This window comes from Balearica regulorum, chromosome 5 (assembly GCF_011004875.1).
Source record: "Balearica regulorum gibbericeps isolate bBalReg1 chromosome 5, bBalReg1.pri, whole genome shotgun sequence".
In the NCBI taxonomy this organism is placed as follows: Eukaryota; Metazoa; Chordata; class Aves; order Gruiformes; family Gruidae; genus Balearica; species Balearica regulorum.
In genome coordinates this window covers 18,076,697-18,098,273 of record NC_046188.1, presented here as the reverse complement: position 1 = coordinate 18,098,273, position 21,577 = coordinate 18,076,697, and the positions used below count along the sequence as shown (strand labels likewise).

General features: G+C 38.8%; 1 protein-coding gene across 7 annotated transcripts in view; it reads left to right on the top strand.

Annotated features, from left to right (window-relative positions):
• The window catches only part of SLC24A4 (solute carrier family 24 member 4), a 410,963-nt gene that overhangs the window by 74,417 nt on the left and 314,969 nt on the right, over positions 1–21,577 (top strand). For 5 of the 7 annotated variants that reach the window (XM_075753658.1, XM_075753662.1, XM_075753657.1 and 2 more), the window contains 5 exons: positions 1,568–1,710; positions 6,533–6,702; positions 8,659–8,803; positions 18,940–19,106; positions 21,321–21,435. In XM_075753658.1, coding sequence (XP_075609773.1) covers positions 1,568–1,710; positions 6,533–6,702; positions 8,659–8,803; positions 18,940–19,106; positions 21,321–21,435 — 740 coding nt within the window. The remainder of the gene's footprint in view (positions 1–1,567; positions 1,711–6,532; positions 6,703–8,658; positions 8,804–18,939; positions 19,107–21,320; positions 21,436–21,577) is intronic. The other 2 variants (XM_075753661.1, XM_075753659.1) reach the window with 1 other exon arrangement.

Below are 21,577 nucleotides of genomic sequence, written 5' to 3'. Positions count from 1 at the left end.
GTAAAGTAGCTTTCAGAAATAGTTGAGAGAAAATGTCATTTATACAACGTTATATGAAAAAGTCTGCCTGGTACTCTGGATTGTAAGCACACAGCATGTCAGCTATTACACATATTTTGTAACCTCTGGTAAACAAGTTCAAGGAACATGAGACAGACTCCTAAGCATGAGGTTCAACAAGCCTGAGTGCCAGGTCCTGCACTTGGGTCACAACAATCCCATATAGGCTTGGGGAAGAGTGGCTGGAAAGCTGCCTGGCAGAAAAGGACCTGGGGGTGTTGGTAGACAGCTGGCTGAATATGACATGGCGTGGCGAGCAGGATGAGGGAAATGATCATCCCCCTGTACTCAGCACTGGTGAGGCCACGCCTCAAGTACTGTGTTCAGTTTTGGGTCCCTCGCTACAAGAAAGACATTGCGGTGCTGGAGCGTGTCCAAAGAAGGGCAATGAAGCTGATGAAGAGTCTAGAACACAAGTCTTATGAGGAGTGACTGAGGGAACTGGAGTTGTTTAGCCTGGAGAAAAGGAGGCTGAGGGAAGACCTTCCCGCTCTCTGCAGCTACCTGAAGGGAGGTTGTAGGTGGGTGTCGGTCTCTTCCCCCAGGTAACCAGTGATAGGATGAGAGGAAATGGCCTCAAGTTGTACCAGGGGAGGTTTAGACTGGATAATAGGAAAAAGTTGTTCACTGAACGGGTTATCAAGCATTGGAACAGGCTGCCCAGGGAAGTGGTTGAGTTACCATCCCTGGAGGTATTTAAAACATGCGTAGATGTGGTGCTTAGGGACGTGGTTTAGTGGTGGACTTGGCAGTGCTGTGTTAACAGTTGGACTTGATGATCTTACAGGTCTTTTCCAGCCTAGATGATTCTGTGATTCTATTGATCTTCAGACTGTCTCATACCAGATTGTATACTGACATCCTTCTGTAGTGTCACTGCCTCTGATAGGAGAATCAGAGGTCTGACTGCTACTGCAAGGGTCTGTGAGCCCACCCTTCTACTGCAAGTTGCTTAGACTTACCCATTGGTGCCCTCACCTCACAAATCAACCTTTTTTTCAGCCTCTCTTTTCTCCTACATCATGTCTTAGGAGAGTTCATTGACAGCCCTCTTAGATCCTGTCCTAGTGCCAAAATAGATGTATTCTTTATTTAGAAGGGTATGGTCAACAGTCCCAGAAATGCTGGGGCACCTGCCATGGGGAACACAGTACTTCTCTAAGAGAAACAGTGAGGTGAATTGAGAGCTGATGCCAGAGGGAAGAAACTGTTGCATAGTGAACGTCCTGGCTCCAAAAGCTGCAGCTCCCATGTTTTGTCTTCACTAAATCTACTCTAGTATCTTTTTTGCAGTTTGCTGTATCTCATGAGAGATAGGTGCAGCCTTTGCTTTCCTATCAGCTTGCCATTGAATTGGATAGCCCTTATGCTTATCTTCCTATTAGTTGTCAGAGAACATGCATCTAGGCTTTACTACTTGCCGGCATAAGTTGTTCTCAGACACTTAAAAGTTTGCTAAGGAAATGCAATGATCCAACCTTTTCAGACCTTTCTTTTGCGCTTTCAGGTACAATGTGAGGATGCAAAATTTCTTCACCCTTAAAAGCAAGAATGTTGGAAATGGTGACACAGTCAACAATGAGCTGGAAGATGGTAATAAATGTTATGCCTCTAGTTGTGATGACCCATCCATTCCATTACTATGGAAAGGTAAGGCTGAGCAGACAGGACTTGGAAAAAAGAGTAGTTCACAGGATATCCTTTTTATTTCTTTAATACGGATCAAAACAGTGTTACTATTCAATCATAAGCAGGAATTTTTATTGGGTTAACTTGACAATTCAGCAGTCAGACTGCCAGATGAAAAAAACCCAATCAAAAATTTTTTTTTATATTCTGAAAACAAAGCTGCTTTGCACATTGGCAATTTTGCCCCCTTTTTATCTCCTGTTCAGTGATGAGCTACAACACTGTGAAAGAAATTTTTTTTGCCAGGAAGAAGGTAATTTTCCCTTCAAAAATTAGTTTGGAACTAGAAGCTGAGACTTGGGTGTTGAAGGAAAGGACATGGGTGATCAGTGGGCAAGAGGGATTACATGTTGAGTTCAGATCCTCAGAAGACTGGCTTTCACATGCCTAAATAGCTCTGCATACATTGCCAAGCACGTATGTAAAATTGAGAAATGCAGGTTCTTTGCTATCTGTATCTTTGTCATAAAGGGCAAGAAGATGATACCCAGCTTTTCATACTGAAGGTAAGCAAACATACCTAGGTATTTTTGGCTTTTTTGTAAGCCTGTTTTTATCATTGTCTTAACCCTCTTCTCTTCCATTCTCTTTTCTCTGTAGAGCAAAATCATTCCTACCTTCAAAGCACAAACCATATAATTTAGTGAGTCCGTGGGCTACACATAACGAGTGAGGTCTCCTTGCTTTGTTCTTGGCAAGCATCTCTCATTCTAGGAGACTGAGCTCAGCAGCTATGTAGGTAGCAGCTGGAAAGGTCCTCATGTAACAACAGATAGTGGCAAACAGGAATTCAGAGCAGACTGAGAGAATCTCACTCTTTTCTGCTTTTAGTGTTTAGGCTGGGATGTCTTCAGGGTAGGTACCGTCACTTACTACAGGTTTATGCAATGACAGCACCCTGATACTCTCAGGTATGGTGTTTAGGCAATAGTTTAATATAGATTTAAAATTACTTCCTATAGGACATTGTAACATAACTAAATGAAGACGTCTTTGAAACACTTTGATCTCATTTTACAATGAATTTTTGATATAGTGAAGCCTGTTGCTTGGACATGGAGGTATGTACATACAAGGTTCAGAGGATACCTCAAAAGGGCAGTTGTTACTGATGTATTCAAGTGGGGACACAGGAAAAGGGTGATCCAGTGTAAGAACACAGACATCAGTGGGTTTTACTTCTGAGCCATTTGTTGGGTTCTGATGTCATCTCCCTGCATGCTCTCCTCTCTAGCCACTGGTAGTAAAGGGATGATAGCACAGAGTGCTTGCCTGTCCACCTATTTCCTTTTCAGGAAATGTGAAGCTTAATGCTTGTGAAGAACATGCAGAACTTTTTGAAAAAGGAGCAAGAAAGCTAATAAAAACCTGAACTCATGAGAATGGTGTCTCCACTAGCAACTGTCCACAGCAGATTTCTAATTTCCCTCAAAGATGCCATGAGACTGCAGTTTCAGCCAGATTCCTGTTGCCTTCTCCAGCACCCATTACACAAATACATGCTGCATTGTTCAAAGTGTGAGAGTGTAGATATTATCACAGGCAAACCTGCTCAGGACAAGAGAGGACTCCAAGAAGAGATTAAGGAGGTGATGGTTTGGAGTGAGCAGTGGGACAGGAGGATGGCATTGTTAGCCTAGGTGCTTTGTAGATGGGTGCTTTATGTGTCAAGTAGCTGTCCTAGAAAACCATCACATGGCTGCCTGTTGCATCTCCCTCCTGTTGAGTCAAAATACGCCATGACCTAGCAGTGACTTGCTGTTTGTTGACACTTGGCTGGCTTCACAAGCTGAGCTGCACCTTCCCCAGCAGCAGCTTTCAGAAACAGGAGCACTGCTAGTATCAGGGAGAGCGCTAGAGCTGGCCTCTGCCTTACGTCCATCCAGTGGTTAGCAAGTTTTAGGATTCACCAAGGTGTAGGTCTAACCTCAGTCTGGTTTTCCACAGGAGGAAAGTCTGATTACTTCCCAAAAAAGAACAGTTGCTTTGGGTGGGGAACTTTCTTCTTGCCAAGGATGGTTAGTCTGTTGCTTACGCTGTAGATGAGAGGGGGGTTCACATGCTGCACAGCTCTCTCTTATGCTTGTAAGTTTTATTACTTTCAAGAGCTTCCAGTGGTACAACATAAAAGCTTCTATTACTCAAGTTTCAGAGGGAAAAAGGAGAGCCTTTCACCGTAAGATAAATTCAATTTCAAGGGCAAGTTTTACACACACAGGTAAAGGTGAAATATTTGTACTTTGTGAAGAATGCTCCTATTTTAAAAGTACAAACACATGGCTCACTGCCCTTGGCTTTTATTATGTTGACACAAATTTCCACCAGGTGGCATGGTTTGATTCCTGCCTAAAACCAGAAACTTGAAAAAAGTGAGTTTCTGAACAGTGTGATGTAGATATCTGAGGGCCTGATCAGGAGTCAACTGAAGTCAGCAAGAACTTTCTGCTGATTTTGACAGGGTTGTTGGTGATGACTCTGTGGTGAGCAGGAAGTGTACACAGTTTGTTGAAAGGAAAAGTCATTTTCAGAAAAGATTTTTGTAAGGAATATCTCAAAGGAGAAGTACAAAAGGCTTTTCTCTGTCTCACATTTGTGAAAACTAATTTTGTAATTTTTAGGTGAAGCCTGTTTGTACCATATGGGGCCAAGATATTTATGTTTATGGGCATAGGGAGTGAGACTGAAGAGCTGTTGTGAAAATATAAAAGCAATGTGCTGTACTAAGTCAACAACTGCAGTTAGTTATATGTATATATTTATAGTGATACATTCTACATAAGTGCTGAGTTTTTTATCATGGAATTTCATCAAAGCTGAATACGTTTGGTCACTGCCTCCTTATTGCTCTAAGAGGCAGTTCCAGTGTTAACTGCAGTGCTTCCGTGTTTTTCATGACACTATAAGATCAAGAAGCACTTTGGAGACTTCACTGGATAAACTCACTTGAGAGCAGTTAATCTGATGAGACTGTTGAAAAGATATCTGGCCTTTTTGTCTTGCCAGGATTGCTGTCAAACATTTCTTTTTCTTTGTCTAGCTAAAGCAAATGTTAAGCTACTGTGGTTGAGTACTCTTCTGTGAGGACTGGTTTCTAGGTAGCCTCTTCTGTTAAGGACTGGTTCCTAGGAAGTGTGTCTGGCTATATATTCCTTCACAGAAAAGCTGCTATATTCTCACTGTAAGAGTCATTGGAATGGATGTGCTCTTTATTTGCATCATCAGCTGCAGTACTCAGCAAGGTTAATTTGTTTTAGGGCGGGGAGAGGATAATTTCTCCTTTATGTTTACCAAATGCAAAATTACTACTAGTTCTATTCTCCATTAGAGATATTAAGCTGCAAGAAAAGACTACACAGTGGATTCTTTGAGTAGGGCATATTTCTTTGTGAAACAAAGATCTCTTTATGACACCTCAGGTGACTCCAGTGTACTCACTGAAAACTCATTTTAGTGAAACAAAGCAAGACACTCAAATGCTGAAAGGTAAAAGATATAGCTGTTTACTGGTGATTTACAGGCTTGCTAGGTTATTCTTGTTGAATGATGATGGAAGGATATTTTTCTTCAACTTCAAATATGTTAGAAGATGCTTGAGACAACAAAGCCTTTATTGCATGATGTGATATACATGCATGCATGGATCCAGTCGTCTTCCTGAAAAACAAAAATATTTTGACACTGTAACAATGCAAAAAAAAAACCCCAGTATAGATTTCTGTGTGTTTAGAACAGGTCCATTTTAATTCCTTCGTTTGAGTTGAATGTTTTCTTAGATTTCTTTTGCTTCCTGACTGGAACCATGCACTAATAATTATCTTTCACTTCTACCTCCTAAATTCTCTTCCTCTTCTTAATGTAAGTAACTTAATGCAAAAGGGGAGTGGGAGGGTGAAGCCAAGCTAAGCAAAGCAGAAAACAAGCAGCAAAGAATTTTGTTGGGTTTTTTTTTCCTTACATATTATTACATGTAATAATTAATATTTATTTCAGTCATATGCATATTTCCTGCCCTGCTTTCTAACACCATATGGGTATGTCTCCTGTCTGCTGAGCCTTGCTCTGCTTGCTCTGTGTAGTGCGTAGCATTTGTGAGAATATAGGTTTGTTGTTGAGCTCTGAAAATCCTTGCCTGTACTTGTGTTGATTCCCAATATAATTTTGTCTCTCTGTTTGTGTTCTTAACAGTAGAACAAAACTCTTAACCTTGTTACAAGTTCTTTATATTAACAAAGGTTTACTTATAACATGCGTTTGTTCTTGACAATTGTTGGTTTTCATAATTTCAAATTTTGTCATGTAAGAAATATCAATAATAGTATGTGAAGGTAAAGTGAAGAGTGAAGAGAATTTCCAAAAAGAGCACAACATTAGGATGTGCAGCACCTTGATCCAATAGGATAGCTTGAGAGGTTTCAAGAGCACTGTCTACACTGCCACAGTGCAAGTGCTTTTAGAGAAGGCTTACAAAACCGGAGTGAGACATAAGCGATGAAAACTGGTACTACAACATGAATGTCTGGGTAAAAACTGTTCTCACTCATCTGAGAGTGGGGTGGTGGCTACCTTAGCAGAGTGAAATTCCTTTTCAGCATGTGATCTAAAAAAAGTGCACACCTGATGAGCAGATTCACCAGGCTGCAGAAATATTACAGGAAAGTCAGTCGTAAATTCAAGCATTCAGATGAATATTACCCCCCACCTGAGCCTGAAAAGAATGACTCTGGGTGATGGGAAGCATGGTAAGATCAATTCCACAACTAACTCTGTCCATTGTGATCATTAGTGAAGGGGATGCAGCAGTATGGCAAAAACAATGTTGTGATGGTGGATGAGATCATCTGCTCCAGTCCCCCCAAGTACCGCTTCCCTGAAGCTGGATTGCGGATTATGATTACAAATAAGTTCGGACCACGTACCAGAATGCGGATGGCAAGCCGACTCATCATTAATGAGGTAGGTTCATTAAAAGAACAATAAATGACTGTGAGGCAGAGGGGTTGCCAAAGAGCCGTGCTTATAGTGATTCTGGAATTCAGATTTGCCCATGTTCCTAGGGATGAACTAGAGCTGTGTCTTTCTCTAGCAGCTATGTCACAGCAGATTTGAGGATGAATTCCCAATTGGTGATGCTGCCTGTCTTGATGGGAGGGCAGTCACCAAGGGACTCCCTTATCTCCCTGCCAGATGTTTGTTTCAATATGTGTGTGTATGCATGTGTGCATATTTGGATTTTATCTGCAGCCAAGAATTGGGTTTGATCATAACAAAAGTGGTCGGGCTAAGAAAGGATAATGGACAGGGCAATCAGAAATTTGTCAGAACTGCTCTTATATTAGCAGCACATCAGGATCAGATCAGATATTTGCCTACCTCTTTAGTCTTCAGTGTAGTCCTCAGCTCAAAATGAAGATGTACCAAAATATTTTCATGAAGGGAATTTGCCCAGGATAGTTTCAGTTAACTCTGACATGATATGTTGTCACCACCATATATTGCTCGTTTCATACCCTGCAGCTGAAGTGACAGGACTGACGAAGTGACGCTTTTCTGAGCTTGTATGAAGTACTTGGGATAAAATCTTTGGCCTGTCAAACTTGGCTTCTACGAAGGCAGGATTTTAGTTCATTTGCTCCCTACAATGTCAAATGTGAGAGATTTTTACTCTGGCAAATAAAATTTCAGTAGTTTAGGAAATACAAGCTTCAACAAGTTCCTAGAATTTGAACATCATAACACAGTTCATGTAGCTACCCAGCATTGTGTATACCCCAATGAAGGAAAGCAGCACTAATATATTTGTAACAAAAGTCAGCTTGATGGCATACAGGCAAGAGCAGAAGATCAGATAGGGCACACAACAGCAGTTGACTTTGTAAAAGTTCTGCTTTGAAGGCAATTCACTGATCAGAAAAAAAATCTTTCTTGATGGATATGTGCAGAGGGGGTTGATGCTTGCTCATCTGCAAAAAAACATTCTCTAAACCAGAGCATTTTGGATCTATGTTCTTAGGTATTCTCACTGCCAAAATTTTGTAAAGTATTCAGATATGAGTTTTCTCTATTTGCAATTACAGTGCGTTAATACTAGTTGCAGAATTTTTTTCGCATGTTGTGCAGTTGCTTTATTTTTTCAAAGGCATTTCAGAGCACCTTTTAGGAAGATGCAACAATTTGTCATGAAAGAAACAACCCTTATCAACCCTGCATTATCTCATCTAACAAACTAAAAATATTTCTTTTTTATAAAAGTAGGAAATTACTGTTACATATCACATTCTCCAGTGTATTAATGGTTATATATACTGATGTTCAAAACCTATCCCTGGAATTGTACTATGTTTTGGAACTGTAGCAGTCTTCTGCATGTCTGCAGGGGCAATTTTGAGCTTCATGAACATATGGATATACTTGGACAAGGGCAACAAGGGTTGGTCTTGCTAGTGAGTAGGACTTTACATTTACCTCAGAGAATGGGGATGAGAAGAAGGGAGGAGAGTTGGACCCAAGTAGGACAGATCCTGGGTTATGAGTCATTCATAAGTCAACTCTAATACTGCAGTAATGTCATGAGTGTTACCACTAGATTATGGTCCTATTGCTGTTTTGAGTGGGAACTGTTGAGTGAGAAGTGCTTCAGAATAACCACACTCATGATGTGGAAGAACAGATATGACAGCTTTCTCCATCATGGCTTGAAAGACTCCTGCTAGTAATCTTGAGGTGGATGGTCAGTGCTGGCCTGATGAAGACAGGTAGGCACAGACAGATTGGTTTGTTGCTGTCTGGAAGGAGGGATTTGTGGAGAAATATCACGGCTCATGTGACTGGGGCTCGACAGACAGCAAAACCCAGATTTACCAAAGTCACTATTTTCCAAACTATGGCAGTTTTGTCTTTGACACTGTGCAGCGTCAGCGGTTAATCCAGTCTGCCAATGGCTCAAGCAAACCACTTCAGAATGGGAGACATGGGAATATTGAAAATGGGAACATTCCTGTGGTGAACCAAGAGGAGGAAAATGAACAGGACAATCTATCTCCCTTTTCGTTGCCAGGTAAGGCTTCCTTTCCAGGTATTTATACTAAGGAAACAGAAGATAATTAAAATGCCAAACACTGGGTTGTAAGAAAAGACAACATATGTGGGGAGAGAGGAGGAAGGGGATTGATTTAACTGTCTGAAAGCTGGATTTGATGACAGTAAAACTGGGCTGGAGGCTACATAGCTAAAAGCAGATCTTAGGAAAGTGTTTTCCAGCCATCATGCCCAATAACGGTAGAAGTGCTGGTTTGCCAGAGGTGAAGGGAATGCAGGTAAGGCAGATTTATATTAAAAACATGTCAGACTAACACGATGAGCACTGCACTGCTAGTAATTTTGAAGTCAACAGTTAATAATGGTCTGCTGGAGATTGTTAGGCCAGAGGCAGCTAGGTGTATAAATATACAATAACTTGATTTAGTCACTGTAGGGGAGGCTTCTTGGATGAAGAGGAAAAAAGCTTTAGGGGGAGAAAGTGTGTTTAATATCTTTGACAGTGTTTGAAATTCTTAGAATAGCAGTATGTAATAATATCTTGTGAAATTTTTTGGAAACTCTTTAGTGTGAAGGGCTATATATAAACCAACCTTATTATGTTGGTGCCCTCAGCACATTGCAGGTTGACTCTCCCCCAAGTGCTTTGGAGATTAGACAGCAGAGATTAGATCACCCCTCACAGACATGTAGTCAGGAGTCGTCTGTCACACACTTACTATTCAACAAAAATATTACTTGGCATAAATGAATATCACATGCAGTGAAAAAGAAGGAATATTTTTCCATGTTGTATATGCTTCTAATTTCTTAGAGATCCCAATTGCTCTTATTTTAGAAGAGGTGTTTGTGACTGAACAAACATTGAAGCATACTGTGTGAAGACTGGAAAAAACCCTGTTTTCATGTGTTACTGTACTGTGTGCCCTTACAGGAGCTTCATGCAGTCAGCAGTTAAAGACTTTCATCAGGGGTGAAGAATGGAAACAAACTGATTTACTAAAGATAGGCCCATTAAACGGGCTCCTGATAATCAGTGAGATAATGAAAAAACTTTTTATTGTATGGTGAAATAAGTAGATCCAAGTCAGCAATATGCTTGTACACATGAACATGTTGTTAATAATAATAATAATAACAACAATAAAATAATAAAAATAACAGTAATAAACAACTTCTGAAGAACAAAAATGTCTCCCCAAACCATCTTAAAAATGCAGGATCAATGTATGTGTTGGCAAAGAAGATTTTTTAACTGAGTTGTTTTTAACAAGGTTTTTGATTCAAGTTTTAATTAGAGCGCTGCAATCATGTATTTCTTCTTACATTCCAGGACAATGCAGAAATTTTAACATGTGGCAAACATTACCTGGAGACCAAATTGTCATATTTGAATTGGCTCAAGACTCAAGAAAACTTCTTTATGAATAAAAAATAGATTTCAAAGTAGAGCTTGCTAAATGTCTGACAGTCACAATAGACAAAATGCTTTGAACTAAGGAAGGAGTTATTAGTTATGCCATTGGACTTTTTTAAATGCAGTTTTTCTGCATTTTTGAGAAAGTCTTTAAAGATAATTGAGGTGTAACAGGCCAAAGAGGAACCACTGATGATACAGTTCATACTAGAACAGAGCAAAAGTTTGACCAAGAGTTTGCGTAAAAATGATAAAGTGATTGTTTAAAATCCTCACCATTATCTTCGGGTTTTGCTACTCCTCTGTTATCTGGAGATGATTATCTGTTGGTTGGATTGTCATTGCTGAACTCATATATTCTGAGGGAGAATTCTTTTATTTTTGCTTTCAGAAGTACCACTTTAATATCTTTGGAGAAAATGTAAAGAACCAGCATCATGCTTTGTTGTTGTTTAAGTACTGTGGCACAATTGGTAGCCTAAAAAAATTCTGACATTTAAAACTGACTTTAGGGAAAAGGTGGTTTGCAGACAGTTTCCCAGAATCCCATCTGTTTTTCTTTTGCATGTCTTTTCGGGCCAGGAATAAGGCACATACATTTTCTAAAGATCATAAGTTCATGTATTCTTTCAGTGCTATAAAGAGCTCTGTGAAGAACAGGCTTTCACTTTCCAATAGGACTTTCCAAGTGAACTGCTTGCAGTGTGCTAAGTAGAAAATTTACTCTGTTATTTTAAGAGCTGCAACAGAAATGGCTATGAATTGGCCCAAATCCTTTTCTCTGCTGTTGTGTAGTCACCTTTTTTAGCCTAGTTTGGGGTTTGACTTTCCTCCTTCAAATTGTGTATTGTAGATCCTTTTGCAAGAACAAGTTTTTTCTGAAAGAGAAATAAATGTAAGTGAATTTTAAAGTGCTACATCATCTCTGAGTGATTCCCAGTAATCATTTGCCATCTGTAAGTTTTGCTTATTGTTCTCTTTTATCAACAGCAGTGCTCAGCAATAAATGTAGGGCTTTAGCATACAGAAATAGAGAAAAAAAAAATTGTTCCATAAAACGTCTCAAACTACAGCATCCAAACATCCAGAGAGATTCAACCCCAGGGTGTGGTTCAGGGCCATCTTGAAACAGGAGACAACACATAGTTCTTATGGAAACTACATACAGTATCATACAAACCAGCCTTTACCTTTGGCTTCTGTGTGGGAAGAAACATTCTCTTTAAAAGAGGAATTTCTTTCTTGACCTAACCTTTAGGCCAGGATGATTATCTTCTGAAAGAGGCTTATTTGATGCTTTATAATTCAATTACCCTACAGTTGTTACTCTACGGTTGTCTTAAAATTTTTAAAAAACCCAACAAAACAGATCAGAATAAAGCAGGATGAAACTGAGCAGGCATTTGCTGACAACAAAATGGTATGTAAAAGCCCTTGCATAGCTCAGTAGTCTTTTAGAGCCCAGACTCAGAAAAGCACTTCTGTGCAGCTCTTAATGGATGCTTAAATCCCATTCACTGTCACATATTCGGGATCCTTTAAAATACTCAGTGTTCTCAGCTCCTGCTGGTTTCACAGAAACGAAGAACTCTGTCTCTTTCAGAATTGGACCATGGATGCTTTATAGAAGTCATGATGGTGTTAGCTAAAATAAGAATAATAATTCCCAGAGCTAAAAGGAGATGGCAATAAAGGAGACTAACAGTCCTGCCCATTTTTGTATGGATCCAAGATACAAAGACAACATGTAGGATAGAAAGCAAAAGGGAATTAATAGTACCTACTAAAAATGTAAAAAATGTTTTTACTCAGTGAAACCGAATGCTTGTCTAGCCCAATATTCTGACTCCAAACATGACTTTATGAAGAAGCCTGGGGAAGAATGAGACAGGACAAGTTGATCTTCAGCTATTTTAAGCTCAAGGAACTTCCTGGACTGGGTGTAATGTCTAAGTACTTAAAAATCCTTAATGTATTTCTTCTTCATTAACCTGTCTAATTCTTACTGAATCTTTGCAAACATTTAACACCCACAACATCCTTTGGGAACGAGTTTCATGGTTGTGTGAAGAACTGTCTCCTTTTACTTGCTTTGAGCCTGACTTCTACTATCTTCATTTGATGTCTTCTTTTATTGGAAAAAACAGTGAGCAAAGCAAACTCCATGTACCTCACTTGGACACTCAGGATGCGGTAGCTCTTTGTTATATCCCCTATGGAGTTATATGTCCTCAAGGTTGAGCTAGAGACAGAAAAGAATTCCATGTGGAATTCTTTATAGTTTTTGTCTCTCCAAACACTGATGCAGGGAGTTCTTTTAGCTTCTTCACAATGCTCCTATCTTCTCTCAGTGCTCCTTTATACTTTGATCACCAGTGGACCCAGCAGACTGCCTGCTGCTAATGTATTTGAAGTAGGATTTACTGTGAGTTTTGATTCCTCTTTGTAGTTGTTCCTCAGACTCTCTTTTTGGCCTGCTTTATGGTGCTTTTGCCAAAGTTTGGAAATACAACTTAAGTGGCTGAGTTAGGAAGATAGCTAGTTTCCATAACTTCTTTGAGGTTGTAAGAAAGAGAGAAGTTCTTCCAAGAAGGTAGTTCAGAGCAGGACCTAAATGTAGTATTCTGAAATGCTTTTTTGGAAGAACTTCCTCTTGCCTGTGTAATGGTGCACCTACCACAGAATTTTATTTCAGAACATAAGCGTGCTTCTGAGGCTGATTTTACTGTTGTCTTCATGTACTGAACTCTGATTTACATCATGTTCTTGGAGCTCATGAACGAGCTTTTGTAGAAGACTAAACTGGAAAATGTGCTCCAGAAGAGCAATGAGTGTGCTCTACCTTGGAGGAGGATACACAGGATAAATTGGAAGAGAAGTGAGTACGAATTTAATTTAGTAACTCAACAGTTCACTCTGAAAGGGCAAAGAGGGACTTGAGGAAGGCTATAAATCCCAGTTCTCCTTTAAAAAAAAACATTGATAAAGTCGACAGCAAGGTTAAAATATACAAAATAAACCATGCCAAAATCCAACCAAGTCAAACAAGGTATGGGGAGTACCTCTGCTCAGTTACATTATTTTTTGTGTGCAGTATTCTCCTGTGTAAACCTGTAGTAACTCTGACAGTAAAGCTTGTTTCTGCATACTGGAGCAAATTCTTTTTTCCAAACCAGTTCCCACTGTACCAAAAATGTGTCTTTAAGAGAAAATGATTGGTATCAATCTGAATATGGAAAGTGTGGTAAAGGCACAGACTGAAAATAGAAATCTGGGTTATTTTGGACAGATCCCATGGTCTGGAATTTGGAACTTGTATTCTGGAAAATGGAACTTCCGAGAAAAGTGTCAGTAGTTTGGAAAATAGTCTGTTTTGGATGAGGATGAGAAGTAAAACCTCGGTATTTTCCACAGAAAAAAAGGATTCTTTCCAAAGCTCTGTTGCAGGAGAATTGCAATAAGAATGTTTTAATATGTCAGCTGCCCACTTGGAAGGGGGCCTTTTTGGATACCCTTTTACACACTACATAGCCTGTCTCTAGTGTGGTAACACAGAGAGTATCTTGCCTCCACAGTTCCTAGGGAAAGTTGAAGACCTGAAATCAATAAGGATTTTCCAAGAAGGTGGAGAGGCAACTACTGTGTTAATTTTCCTAACAGCAAATTGAAAACCATTTTCTCAGAATTTTTTTATTTTGCAACAAAGGCATTTTTCAGTGGAAAATAATTGTGATGGAAAATTCACAATGGATCTAGTTTGTTATATCTATTTCAGTTGTTTCTATGTTGAGTCCCATACTTGAGACAAAAATTTATATTCCTTGGTTGTGTTTTGGATACAGCACATGCTCAGAAATGAATTAGGCTTTCAGATTGGCTAATTTACGTATATTAAAGTTTTCCAATCGGTCTCAACTCTGATGAACAACAGCACTTTCTAGCAGAAATTTTCTTGCTGACTGGATTATTACAAAGCTCCCAGTGTGGAGGTGCGTATGTTACTGTTACACATTTTCAGATTGAAATTTGAATTAATATTGCTAATGATATGTGGGTGTAAATATAAACATAGCATATAAACAAAGCATAATTAGGACCAAGGGCACAGGTGATTTACAAATCACTTTTCATTGGGGGAAAAAAACAGTTGTTGGTGGGTTTTGTTCAGGTTAGGGTTTGGGTTTTTTTTCCAAATGAAAAATGGTAGAGAGATTTAGAAAGATAAAAAAGGAATTTAAAAATTATAAAGTGGAGCACCAAAATATCTGCAGCAATAATCTTCCTAGCCAGCCTGGCCATGCTTTATTTTTCTTCTATGTTTACCACTGTCAAAAGCAAAGAAAAACAAAAAACCCCAAACCAAAACAACAACAACAACAAAAAAAACCCCACAGAAAAATAGAAATTAATAGTATAGTCAGGAAGCCTTTCTCATTTTGCAGATAGACTTTTCCATTTTTCAAGTTACTTTAAATTAGAGATTTATATGAATTCATAATAATACTATTATGAAAATCCTGTGTGCCAATTAGATTAATGCTTTTCAGGGATATTATAATATTTTTAGATCAGTCAGCTACTAATTGCTTTGTGTAAGAAGATGCTTTTTTCACATGTGAAGGTTTAGGCATATTCTGAAGTAGCTAATATGTGGAGCGGTAGTCTGTGCTTGACTGCCACACTTTTAAAAGGAAGACTAAGTGGAAAAGCTGTCAAATTTAACTAACTACAGTAGCTTAGATCTGATTCCTGACAGTGTAGTTGTAGACTCCAGTCTGTCTAAACACAACAGAAGTCTTTTCTATGGAGCTTATTGACTAGGACATATATGCTGTCTGCATTATATGTGTTTAGAAGTTCTGTTTCAGACAGAACACCCATTATTATTTGGAGCACTTTTAAGTTTGTGCCTCTGGTTCAGCTTTATGCCAAGGGAATCTTAGTGTGATGCAAGGCTACTCCCTGTTGCAAACTAAAATACAGTAAATTGCAAACCAAAATACAGTAAATGGGGACAATCAGATTTACTTCAAGAGTACACTCCTGATCTGAATGAAAACACAAATATAGTTTCACGCTTTTGTACTGAGCCCCTCTCAACTCTGTATGAATGTTGTGAATAGGACAGTATTTTTTTCTGTAAATAGGCACTTTAATACCTTAAAGAAATATTCCTTTCTTCTCAGTGCTGTGATGCATGTTGTTGACTTTGTTCACCAGGACATTACCTGTATGTGAAAGTAACTATTGTAAGCATAACGTCTGGAAAGATGATAAGCCCAGAAATGTAATGAATATTAGTAAAGGGCTTTGTTGTAGGGCTGCTGCTTCCTTTTCAGAAATATTGTAATCAGGCTCTTCTGTAATGGTACTTCTCTGAAATACTTGGCATGCTTGGCTTCCAAATATCTGGAGAAACAGAAAAATGGATGTATAAAGTAGGAAAAACACTTCATGCAAAAAACCTTACCTTTCTCTTTTACAGCAGGGTGAAGTGAACAGAATATACACCAGTGTTGCTTTCTGTAATAAAGCAATATTCTTGCCAGGGAGGGGTGCAACAAACAAAATAATACACTTTTCTTCAGTTACATGGGTTGCCGCAGGAGCCTTCAGACCCAGAGCTCACAGGAGTGGCCAGTACTGCTATTAAAACAACTCAGCTAAGGTCTTGTAATGGGACTGTTTGGCTGTTTTTGCAGAATAGCTATGTATTGAATAATAACCTTAATGAGGACAATAATTTTCTTCCTTGCAGATGTACTATAGAGCTAAGCAACAATCATAAAACCATTTGTCGTTAACTAAAAGCATACCTCCATTTAACAAATTTATCACTAAATCATTTTAATTATTATTTTAGAGTGGGTGGTCAAAACCACAACAGAGCAGCAAAAGAAGTACTTTGAAAAGAACTAAAAAAAAAATTTAAAAAAAAAAAATTTCAAGCTATATATCATTTGTGTGTTCATCTAAGCCAGGTGAAATGAATGAAGTCATCTGTTTCCTGAGGAAATGGTCTCACTTTATTGAGGTTACTGCTGAGCTTACTTACTAAATTCTTACAAAACTACCAAGTTACAGCATAAGAGTAGAGTTCTTTAACACTGGGTGCCACACAGGTTCCATGACCTAGCATAGTAGGAGCTGAAGAAAATGGCCTGAGGCACAACTGAGGCCAGATATACTTAAGGCTTTATATAAAAGTTTATAAAAACTGGCAAACCCAGACACAAAAGAGAAGCCAATGTAAAGTGTGTCAAGTACACTGCTTTGGCCATGGTGGTTCAGAACGATTCCAGAATAACTGCCAAGTGGCCAGTCAGCTGCTCTGTTAACCCAGCCAAACCCATGGAGTTGTTTTTCCCCAGTCTCAAGCCTGGTTGCCGTGTAATGAATGCAAAAGTCACTTCCACAAACGATCTAGCTCTAAAAAACCAGTTCTGACTCACAAAGTTGTGTGGATAAAGCATCACCGCTAATATAGCCAGGAATTTTAATGTGATGCACACCCATTCAAACGGAGCAAAGATAAGGGAAAGGCAAGTCCTCCTTCACTAATATTTTGGTTTTCCTAGACCTGAGCAAGCATAGCAATGCCAGTGGTAAGACACTGTGAATTCTCACAGTTAAGCATTTGTTTTAAGTAATTCAGGGCACTAGACAGGATCCCTGACAAGATACATATTCCCCAGCAGAGGCTGAGTGCATCTATTTATTCTCTACTTGTTCTCCAGGCAATTTTGTTTCTTTTATTCACATTATTGAAAAGAGAAATGGAACTGAATCTCCCATGTGTCGCAGCACTGAAGTCAGATTACACCCACATCAGATCAGAATCGGATCCATAACTTTTTCGTGTCAAACAGTTGCCCGCTCACACCGCATTTGGAATTACGCACTAAGGAAATTACTGACCTAGGCCATGCTGAATTGTTTGACTAAGAACCAAGCTTAGCAACTTGGGTAGACAAAGAGTACAAATTAACTAGCAGGAGTCTTTTAATGATCCAAACTGGAACAAATTAAACAGGAGGAGGTATAAATTACCATAGGATATTTACAGCCTTGTTAACAAAATTGTGAGATGTGAGGTAAGAAGTGTCATTTTCTGGACAGAATATATAAAAGATAACTGTTTTAAAAATGTGTATAGCAGTATATGTAACCAGAGGGAAAAAGGACTTTCCTATAAAATCTGTAATAGATCCCCAGTGACCTGTAAAATTCTAGAATTAGAATTGACCCCAGAAGACTTCAGTAGTTTTATGTGTTACAATTTCCACAGCTACAAGCTAAATGGGAATAAAGAGTCAAGCTTAGTCTAAGAATTCCTGGTGGGTTGATGGCATCTCAGAATTCACAAGGAAATCTCAAGATTCATAACTTAGGCAATACAAGTTAGGACTAGAATACATACTGAAGTAAATGAATAAAGACTTGTATTTGGACTCACTGAGTTAGACTAGTAAGTAGCCTCCTAAACTGCAAAAGTATGATTAATTTTTAAGTGTTTAATATTTCATTTAATTGCATCTGATGCACATTTCAATCTAATTACATTAACTGACAAAAACTCCCATTAAACAAATCCTAAATCCCAATGTCTTTGCTGAAAGAAAATTCCTGGTGAAATTGATAGGATCTTCTACCCTTTATAATTTAGCTCAATAACTTCACTGGAAGATGTATTTGATAATTTTCTTCAATGTGATCAACCATTTTGTTTAAAATGGCATCTTTTATTAGAACTCATGCATATCATTATCAGTTAATGATGGGAATCCTTACTAGCATAATTCTAAAACAATGTAAAGAAAAACCAAACAAAACCCACCATGCCATTGACTGTGATACTCTGGTTTAACCTGTTAAACAAATTTGTTATCCTAGTTGCAGGATACTTCATGAAAAATACAAGTGCCTCATTTATTTGTGGCCCAATTACAAAACTGAGATTTATGTGCACATTTACAATACTTTACATTTTTAAAAAATGAGAAGGTGTGTACTTGTCTTCAGTAATGACAGTTCTCTGGTATTTTTCACCAGTTGATTTTGGAGAGCTGTACAAGGGAAAGCAGTATCTTCAGTTTCCTTATATACAGGATAAGACACCATCTCAAGGTGGTGCTATATGCAGTTAGTGAGAGTTAACAAGCCTAGATCTCCTAAATATCAGTTTGAGGTTGTGCCCAAGTGACCACAGTGAGGCATATGAAACAAGTTTGTCATGTTCATAGGTATGGTCTGTGCTTCTGTTTTCTTTGAAAGTATTTTCTGTTGCTGCACAGAAACCTAGTGTACAGGTTATTTTCACTACAAGGATTTCCATCTTCCTTTTTAAAAGGTGGGGGGGGGAGGTTTTTTTGGTTGTTTGGTTTGGGTTTTTTTTATTTTGGATTAATAGTAATACAGGTATTTGAAAGAGCAACAAACCTGACCATTAATTTTGGTTTTAAAAGCAGCCGTGCTTTTAAATCATTGGAATTCTTTCATGGATTTACATAGACCTTGGCAGACTTAACTATAAGATTCTGAATGTGCATGCCGAACTTGGCTGAGAGTGACGAGAGCAAGTATAGATGAAAGGTACACTGGAAAATGAGCTGCCATGCACAGTTGTAAACATCCTTCTGGGATCTTCTGGGATCATCTGCTGTGTTCACAGAGGTGTCACCAGGCCTGGGAGAGTGATGGGAAAGCTACACTGGTTCTTTCCTTTCTTTGTCCTGCAGATGGAAGAATGAACAAAATTAAATGGGTTTTGACATGGCCGTTGATATTCGTGCTCTTTTGCACCATTCCAAACTGTAGCAAACCACGCTGGGAACGGTGTTTTATGGTGACATTCATCTTATCCACTCTCTGGATTGCCTTGTTCTCCTACTTCATGGTGTGGATGGTAAGTGCATGTAGCAGGACTTTCCATGCTGACTGAAGTGTGCATCTCAAAATAGATGATAGACCTTTGTGTATTTGCTAAAGAAAGGCATGTAATTGTAGTGCAGTCTCTTCAGCTCATACTCTTAATTATTGTAATTCAAGCATTCTGCTGCTCTTTTCTGCACAAATAATTGGGCCTTTACTCTATAGGGCCCAATACCATACAGGAAGGTGCCAGCTTGATTTTCAAGAGAATGTGGACATCCACATCCTACTAGTAAAAGGGAGTTTAAATGAAAACATTTAACTCTCAGCAGCTGAGACACCTTTAGGTGTCTACAGGGTCTGAGACTGACACATGCATGGCAAAATTTGAAGACTCAGAAGTGGTGTAAAACACCTCAAGTAGACTGGAATAATGCAAGAAAATCCTTCCTTGTGAAGTGTGTTATGATTGCTGGTATGTTTCCATTTGCCCTAGATCTGTGAGAAGCAGTGTATCAGGTGTAGATCTGTAAATTATTGAAAATTCAGCAGCATGCTTACTTGAAGATTTGAATAAGTTGCTATTTTTTTCTGTCTTACCCTCTTGTAGTTTCTCAAGTTTATGTTTGCAGTCAAAGAAGAGGCATGAATAGGAAAGCTCCTCAAATTACTTTGTGTGATGGAAAAAATAGCCATACTTTTGTGGTATAGAAACTTAGCTTTTTCTGCACTAAAAGATGGAATACCAAAAGGTGTATATACCTATAACTGGAAGATGGGTAGGATGTGCTACTGAAGAATTTATATGCCCATTTTCCTTTTAAGGGAAAATATAGTGAAGAAACCTCCAGCTGGTTTCATACTGGAATATATATAGTCTCACATATATACACTCATAGTCATATATATATATGTATATGTACTCTTATAGTCATGCATATGGAAGAAGTTTTGTTCATGAGCTTCTTACCTGCAAAATCCATTTTGGATGGAGAACATCTCTACCTTCCTCAAATGTGTCAGGCATTTGCGAACTGCTTTATATTTACATTTCCTCTCATGGAAGATTGTGTTTTCTATATACTTTTTGCGAGTTTTGCATTGTAAAGTAATCCTCTTTTCTCTTAATGTAGACTGTGTTGGAGAAATTCATATGGCAGGCGCTCATTCTGTCTGGCATAATGGTGCTAAAGCCACACTTTCATTTCATACCATATGTCCTTTGCAAGGCCACGCTCTGTACCTTGGTTCCATTTGTAGATATCCCCTTCACAAATGAGAGAGGTGCTCTGAAGGCTGCAACACAGCTTATTTTAAGAGGCAAACAGACCTTAATACCCCATTACCACTTGCAGCAGGAGAATCATGCCCAGTCCTATTTCTGAGTCATAGCTTGCCCCTGAGAAGTAAGGTTTGTGAGTAGGTTCCTAAAATACACCTTTTCTTTGGTGAAGGGTTCAGTTTTCCTCGTGCAAGAGACTGGCACACTATTTCAAGAAAGCAACACAGAGCTTTAAAGACTTCCACCCTTAGCAGTCTCAGGAGGGAAGAAGCTGCCTGTCCCTGATTCAGTCTTCTCACTCTCACAAGGCTATTTCCTTTTCAGCTGCCTCTTCAGCCTTTTTTCTTGATACTTTTTCAGTCTTCTTTGGATGTTCCAGCTAAATACAGTTCCCTGTCCTTTCCAAGAGTTATGCTACAAGCTTCAGTCATTCCCTAAGCTCTTTTAAAGCTGCATCTGGACTCAGGGGACAATATAACCAGACTCGATCACTTTGGGATTATATCAGGAGGCATGCAAGAAACTGGTTTCTTCTTCATGTGTTAGGATAAAATAAGTTATTTGTATGTCTGCTTCTATATCACAATATAAATTGGTTGCAGTCCTTTTGAGAATAGAACCAGCGACAATTTTGTCATTCTTGGGAATAAAAAAAACCCCCACAGGTTGGATTATGTCTATGTTCCTCCTTAAAAGATCAGTGTGTCCTGTTAGAAGTACAGAAATGGAGCTTTTGTTTGTTCATAAAATGTTGAATAATATGACCCAAAGTACTTTTCCTTTTCACAGAGTTGTTTTTAGGCTGGTTATTCCACAGTTATTTAATTTGCAGAAATTGATAAGTATCCCGAGTCTAATCCTGTTAGGGTCCACACCAGAAATCAAAGTTAAGTGTATGCCACAACTGTATTGGAATGAGGAGACTTTCCAAATATGATAGGTTAATCTATTTTCCTCACTGTTCAGGTGACTGTGATTGGATACACCCTTGGGATACCAGATGTGATCATGGGCATTACTTTCCTAGCTGCAGGAACAAGCGTCCCAGACTGCATGGCCAGCTTAATAGTAGCAAGACAAGGTACTGTGTCTGCTGAAGCATAACTGCAATCTTATATATAGCGTCTATAGACGCTCTGTGATTTCTTTCCTCCATACACACAAATTCTCAATGCAATTTTATTTTTTTTCTTTTACTGCTTCAGGGCCTTGTTAAAAGCCAA